Source organism: Ursus arctos, unplaced genomic scaffold, assembly GCF_023065955.2.
Source record: "Ursus arctos isolate Adak ecotype North America unplaced genomic scaffold, UrsArc2.0 scaffold_22, whole genome shotgun sequence".
NCBI lineage: Eukaryota > Metazoa > Chordata > Mammalia > Carnivora > Ursidae > Ursus > Ursus arctos.
The window spans coordinates 6,904,027-6,911,941 of record NW_026622897.1 but is presented as its reverse complement, the minus strand read 5'-3'; the positions used below and the strand labels follow the sequence as shown (position 1 = coordinate 6,911,941).

Below are 7,915 nucleotides of genomic sequence, written 5' to 3'. Positions count from 1 at the left end.
GCACAGGGACTGGGAATGCGCTCGTTCTCTGCCGGCTACAGCTGAACATCCCAGTCGACTCTGCTGACGGAGATGAGTGAACTCACCTCAATCCAGATCCCAGGTAAAGAGCTTGGGGGGGGGGGGCGCACCTGACAAATGGTGATTTTAGGAAAACAAAAACAAAAAACCAAGAAGCAAAATGAAAAACTGAAAAACAATGGATAAAAAAAAAACCCTCTCTGATCTGGAAATAAGTTTCTTAGACACGGACATAGAACATGAATATATTAGATCATGAACATCTTGGGAGCATTTTGGATTTGTGACTACATACGAAAGAGAATATTTTCAATTCCTAGTGGGTATAAAATAAGGGAAGTGAACCCACTTCGAGTAGGCATTGGTGAGATTCTAAGCTTGACTCAGGCCAGGAAGGGTGCAGCAAACGAGATCCACACAACTGAGACCTCGTCAGGTCACGAGATGAAGCAGAAAGCCCTAAGTAGCTTAGGTTAATCACTGGTGGGAAATTATTAGACTAGTAAGGAATGACTAGTTGTCTTTGGCCTTTAATTCCAGTGTTCTTATGAGTTAACGATGGCTCTACCACGTTGGTAATGAACATGTGCATATCCTATGTTCTTCACCACAGGATACAGGCAAACCACGGGACTACAGAAAGGTGCTCTCGATTATTTAGCATCTGTGCTCCTGCAGGAGATCAATTTCATCATGACACAAAAACAAACCACCATTAAAAAAATGAAATTTTTAATTTTTTTCTCAGTGGCAGATTCACATCACTGTTCTGATATGGATTTCCAGTAAGTCTAAAATACTGATTTTTTGAGTTGTAAAAATTCCATTATAGAAACACAGAGAACAGAGGGATAAACAGAATCACATCAGTTTGTCAGATGGTTCTAAACATTCTTTACCTTATTTTCCTATAAAAAAGTTTGAGAGACCAAATTGGAAATTCCATCAGCATAGGACTATGGTCTGGGAGGGGGGAGGGGGAGACAACCTAACAGGAAACGATGAGATCAGTCATCTGGTTCACTAGCAGCGCTGGGTTTATGTCTCCGAGGAGGTTTGCGTGTTTGTGGGTATTTTGTATTAGGTAGGAAACATATGATTTCAAAAAAACCAGAGAAAATCTAAAACCTACACACTGTATAAAAATAAGCCATTGCTTTTCAATTTTTTTCCCTTGAGACATAAGCTGCTTTAAGTGAGAGAGAGGGATCAAAAGCTCTGTTATGCATCCGAAATATCTTAGGCAGACAATTGGCAGATTTGGTACATGGTTTAAAAGTGAAGTTTTACAAATTTTATCAAACTAAATTAAAAGATGCACAGACTTTTCAAAAAAATTTTAACTGCCAAATGGTCAAAACCTTAAATTGTTTTTAAATCATAAGACTAGGGACCACAGGGAAAAAGCTACATCTAACACATAACGGTGTTATCGTGACAAAGCAAAGAGCAAGTTAACAGACGGCATTAAAGAAGAAAAAGAAAAAAGTGACCATTTTAAACCGTAAGCACTGTTAAAAATCTAGAGTTGTATTCCAATTTTAAAAGAAAGTATAACTGAAGTGGATGGTAATGTTCAGAACTATTTAATGTTCTTATGGAAATAATGTTATAACATTAGCACAATTTATAAAGCACTGTGAATGAACACAGTGTGTAGTTTCAATGAATTTAAAATCACACATGATCATGTTAAGAATATCATTCACCAAGGACAGTCCTAAGGTGTCTAAAGAGATCTATACTAAAGGTCTGGACAGAGAAAGCAGGGATATGCTTGGTTTCTTAAAAGAGTCACAATACAGCAAATGCACATTATACCTACAATTACACTAGTCACAATTTTTAATCTTACAGAATAAATCTATAGTATGTGAAATTACAATATATTTATCTTCTTTAAAACCATTTTTAAAGAAGGGCACATCTGTCATTTTCTTAGAAGTCAAAAAACCAGCAGAAAGATGTAACTGACAAATGCAGTCATTAAAATATTTTGTGCTAATTACATGCTAATTTTCAAAACACAACAGAATTTTTGGTCCGAGAGGCCCTTAAAAAATAAATGTAGGTAAGGTATTCCCATTTATCAATAGAAATACAAAGTTCATGAAAAAATTTCGATACTTATTAAAACATCTGTTGACAGAATGCTTTTTTTGTGTGCGCAGTTAAACAGTAAGCAGTATCTCTAATAAGTAATGGATAGGACAGAATAAACAAGGAAATTAAGATGCTTTAACAGGACCGTCTCGCAATCCTCTTTTGAAGGCCTTCAATCACAACATTGTCTTTATACGTTCTTATTTCTTGTATTAACATGTATCAGGACTTGCGGCTTAATAATCCTGGTTTTCTCCCGCTGGCACAGGGATGTGCGAACTCCCGCCCACCAGCCCAACCGGCCCCCTGCCTGTTTCGGTAAGTAGTTTGATGGCCGCACAGCCACACTGCTCATTGACACTCTTGTCTGCGGCTGCGTTTGTGCTGTACGTGCAGAGGTGAGCAGTTTAGAGAGACCAGATGATTCTCAAACCCTGGGCTAGTTACTGCCTGATCCTTTACTGAAAATGTTGGTCAGTCCCTGCGCTAGGGAGTTTCCCAGGCCAATCTGAAATCAGGCTTGCTTCTCTACTTTCATTAACTCTGCTTTCTTTTATGCTAACGCGCCTGTGTAGTTCATGGATTTTACACTTCATTTTATTTGTGGGTGTATACCTAGGAAGCTCATCTTGAGTAAGTCAGTCGGATAGAAAAATGAGAAGGAAAACAAATATACCTTAGGGTCAGTGCCATTAAATCGGGGAAAAACAGCTCGAGAGTTTTCAAAACACACACACACACACACACACACACACACACCCAGAGCCATATCTAACCTATCAAACTAATAGCTACAACGTAATCAAAGTATGTTTGTTTTATAAATATATTACTGTTCATATACATAGATACATCCGTAAAAGACACGTTAAATAATTATCTGTATAATCAATACTACTTTAAGTTTTTTGTGTGTTTTAAAATTACACATTCTATTAAAATTATCAAAATAACTCTTTAAAAATACCAGGAATAAAACCATTGAAGAGTTGCTTTCCATTCAAGTGGTTCTAAAATCTTATCGTTGGTCGTCCAGACTCCAGGCTTGGTCCTCCACAACTCAGACATAGTTCAATGGAGGGAAGGTCAGCCACTGAAAGCATAACACCCTCTCCCGTTTTTAATACTTCATGACAAGTATGTAGGCATGTATGTATATATACATATAAAAATGCTCTTTTTTAGTTGTATTACATATTCTCATAAAGGAAATTTCATAAAAGCACAAAGTTCAAGTTTCTACCAGTATCACACATTTGATACTGGTGTGCATTTCTTTCAAATGTTGAGGTCAATGACAAACTCTATCAGGATACAGAGATCATAAATGGACAGAAAACGGACGTATCACGTGCAGGGAGGAAACCGTGAGGGCCAGGATTTGGCCAGCTGGATGCTACTCCCTCTGTACTGAGACAGAGACAGTGAACTGGCTAAAATTACTGGGTAAAGTACAGTCAACTGTCAATGATTCAGGGGCAGAATACTCCAATCTGAAGTCTTTCTCTTCTATCAGTTGACCACTCTGGGCAGTTTCTCTGCTAACACCTCCCTCTCCAGTTACCTACTAGCAGATCTGGTAAAAGATAGGATTAAGGTAAAAGTTCAGCTACACTGAAGGTTTGGGATTAGCTATGGATTTAATTTAACGATGGATCCTTTTACTTATTGCTTTAGAGAATTAAGAATTTGCTGTATCTAAAGTCTGCCAAATATCTCATTCTTAAGCTCCGAAAGCAACATGGGTGCTTACAAACAAACGAACAAACACAAAAGGGAGGGGGACAAATTGTCCTCTTGACCTAAGAAAACTGCTAGTTCTTCACTCACAAGTCATGATACTGAGAGTTTCAGTGTGAGCGGTTCAGAGCTATTCACTTCAGGACAGGTAGTGGCAAGCTGCACTCTCTTTCCACGGTCTACACCCCACGAAGCAACGACAAACGGTCAGCTAACAACACGAGCAGCTCAGACTGAGTATGATACACACATCACCGAAGGTCTCACTGAAATAGATTTAGTACAGTTTGGCAGAATCTTCAGATAGTGAAAATGCTAACATGAAGAAAATGGGAGCAAAACCTACATTTTAAAAGGGATTTCATACTAAACAAACAAAAAAGGCTTAGAACAGGACTAAACTACAAGGTACTCCGCATCTGTAGGCCTGTATTTGGCACCTGTTTACTCCTACACTACACTTGTTCCACAGAGTGACCGACGACATCAGGGAGAAGAGATTCACGAAGTGAGCAGGGTCGTACCCAGACATCACTCAGAACGGTTTGTGTGGCTCCGTCTGCATTGTTTCTGGCTACAGAGGAAGGCCACACTCACCTCAACAACAACAGCAATAATTGTGTAGAACACCACTTTCCTGAATTAAGTTTGCTGAACACGGTTCAGATTATTGGATATGTCAATATGCACAATGCCTTTTAGAAGCATTTACTGTATACCCAAATCCTACTTCATGCAACACACAGTGTCACACAAGTAGTGAAAATGTTATCCTAGTCAAAGGTGCTTGGACATTATTTTCAGGCAGCATTTTACCTTTATTTTTAAGTTCTCACTAGATAAGTTTTAGGAGAAAGAAAATGCCAATAAATGTATTTAATATATTTTAATATATTCTATAAAACTAAGACAGACACTTTTATTTACCTAAATTGTTACTTTTATTTTCTACCCTATCCTAGACCTCAATTGTACTTTAAAATTTTGTATTTAAATAAGGGATAAAATGTTGCCCAAAAGTCTAATCATAGTTACACATTTGTGTTTTCACTAGATCTACAAATCAAAATAGTTCTTATAGTTAAAAAGATACAATTTGTATCAACAGTAAAAGGTACTTTCTGGCTCTTCAGGGCTTTACTTCAAACTATAGCATAGAGAATGGTCAGAACACCCAGGGCATCGAGGCAGACGACACAAACAGATCAGGAGAAGTCTGTCGCACAAAGTGAAATTCAGAGCCTGGAGGCAACAGCGAGGTCATGTGAGGCACACACGACTGTCCGCCCCTCAATGCGAGGTCTGTCTGCTGAGGACAAAAATGAATTCGCATCTAGCAAAACCCATGACTTTGAAACCAGAAATATCCCTTACTAATACTAGAACAGACTTTAGTCTGTAGCTAAAACTACACTATTTGTGGCAAGAATCTGGCCTTAATAATATAACAGGCCCCCCCCCCAAAAAAAAACTACTACCTTCAGGAAAATGGAAAATATACAGTATCTTACAAACATTTTAAGTTACCACTTGCAACACCTCCATCACCATTCCTATAGTGCAGTATCCATCGATTTTGCATATCCTCAATGCATACACCTCAGGCCAGCCTTGATAAACAGGAAAGCTAAGAGTATATTAAATATAAAAGTTGCATTGAGAATAATTAGATTCATTAAAAACAGGCAAGTACTGTGAAAGGGTTCTTTTATCCAGTATTGTTGTGCCCCGAAACAAAAAGGACAAACACATTCAAAATACGGGTTGATGAGAATCTGGGAATTCAATTCCATCTTCTACCGTCAAGAAGCACGTCAAAGCTGGATAACAAAGCTCTAAACTGAAACAGTTACGGCTTTTGCCTTACTTGTTTAAAAAAAAAATGGAAACAATTTTTTCCATTGATTGCATCTGCTTTCCTTTAAGTCAACCATATTAAATTAACTAATTACTTAACAGAAACAAAATCCGAACAAAAAAAAAAACAATGAAAAGTGCCATATTGTAAATCATTCTAATATAGACTGTTACCCATTTCCATATAAACTGGTAACTTACATTTTGTTTAAAATATAAAGTCAGTGCTGTAGTATATCTTTGTTTCTATAAATAATGATTATAGCACAAAGAAGCCCACCTTCCCCAAATAAAAATAACTTAAAAAGCTGTAAAAGATTCCAATTAAGCTTGGCTTGCAAAAATAGTCGGCTAGGGTCTAGTCAAATGTTCGACATTCTGAAAGTATTGTAATTGCTTGCAATTGATAGACAAACACCAAGTTAATAAAACACAAAATAAGGATAAAAAGTGCTGCATATAAACCCCTGATGCACCAAAGATTAATATCAAAGATCACAGAGACATCTAATAATAAATCAAACTGGAAAAATTTCCAGCCAAGGAGAGAGCTTTAAAAAGGAAATGTTTAAAAAAAAGTTTGGATGTAAAGCAATCCCGTGATACTTCCACTATGTGGGGCTATACATACAGGTTCCATGATACAGTAGTTCACATAAATGGATACTATATAACCTCCTTGCCGGAAGGAGATCACGTGTGCTATTGTAGCAAACCTCCCTCAGCATTTGAGCTGAACAAAAAACTACTAAACACCACAAAGATGCATCATCTTTCAGTAGCCCAGCTGTGACTTCTCCACTAGAATGGCCGCGGCCAGCTGCTGGGCGTCTGTCATGTGAGGGTTCCTTTTCATGACCGTTCTCACAAGGTCAGGGGGGAAGATGTTGCACAAGTTGACGTAGATCTTTTCTCGGTTGTCTTGGTACCTTGGAGGGTCTTGTGGCATTCCGCAGTACGGTATGCGCCACGTCGGCTCTTGCTGCTCGGGTAGGCTCTGGAAGGTGAACTGCTCGTAACACGGCTGCGTGGAGTTATCGGGCAAGGAGTAAGTCTGCCGGTAGCCGTACGCGTCCATGCCGTAACTCTGCCGATCCCAGCTTCCCAGCCCTTCCTGGTGGGAGTAAGGCTTTCTCGGTCGGGAAGGAGAGCTGTCGTACAGCCGGGAGTCCGAAATGCTGTCTATTCGCGTGGCCACTAGGGACCGGCCCAGGTGGGGCGCCTTCGAGTGCCCGGAACTTGGAGGCGAGGGGTACTCGCCGGGGCAGCTGGACCGGGCCCCCACAGCTGGGTGCTGCAGGTGCACAGCCAGGTGTGGAAGAGGAGGCTTGTGATGGTACTTTGGTTCTTCGTGACTGTAACTTTGCACTCTAGCTAAGGGGTCATGGAAATTCTGCAGGAAGGGCTGGGAGTTAAGGCGGCTATGCGGGTGCATGTGTTGACACTTGAGATTCTCATCCAGCTGAGGGTCGGGAGAACTGACATAGGACCGGTCGTTGTACCCCACGTAGGAGTCACTGCTCCCACAGCTCATGCTCCCTTCACTGCTGCAGTCAGAAGCTACGGAGCTGATCCTGTAATCTGTGTCCAGGGAGAAACGCCTTTCAGGACTGCGCGGGCCTGAGATACTCAGATTTGAATACGCGTTCAACATGGAATAGTATCCGATGTCAACAGGCGAGTCACATTTGGGATACTGTTCATAAGGCATTGGCGTTCCGTGATTTTTGGTTGCCATCATCATGGGAGGATATTGTCCCTGTGGTCTTTGATCCTGAGGTGGGAAATGAACTCCAGATGGAAGGCCATTGCTTAGAGATGTAGTGCTTTGGGGTTTTGCAGTAGAAGTAGCCGGGATACTAACTAAAGAAGGTACAGACCTGGTTTCCAATTTGTTTTTGGTGGGAAGCTTTTCCTCTAGGTCTTGGTAGACTTGGGTCCTTATGCTTGGGTCCGATTGCCTCTTTGGAGCACCTCGTTTGACATCGGAAGTGCTGTCCGCTTTTGTACTGCAGGGAACACTGTTGCTTTTTACCAGTCCTCCTTCGTTGGCGGTTTTGGCTGCGGTGTTTCTAGACATGGCGCGAAGCTCATCAGCCACCGACCGCTGCGGCTGGCTGCCCCTCTCGGGATGGTAGTATTTGCACTTGTGTCCATAGGTACACTTCTTTCCTACGAAGAGGAACATGAATTA

General features: G+C 40.4%; 1 protein-coding gene across 6 annotated transcripts in view; it reads right to left on the bottom strand.

Moving 5' to 3' along the window:
- Window positions 1-736: 736 nt before the first annotated feature.
- The window catches only part of ZC3H12C (zinc finger CCCH-type containing 12C), a 131,673-nt gene continuing 124,494 nt past the window's right edge, over window positions 737-7,915 (bottom strand). For all 6 annotated transcript variants that reach the window (XM_044386675.3, XM_026505805.4, XM_026505806.4 and 3 more), the window contains one exon: window positions 737-7,893. In XM_044386675.3, the coding sequence (XP_044242610.1) occupies window positions 6,497-7,893 (1,397 nt within the window). In that variant the 3' untranslated portion in view covers window positions 737-6,496. The remainder of the gene's footprint in view (window positions 7,894-7,915) is intronic.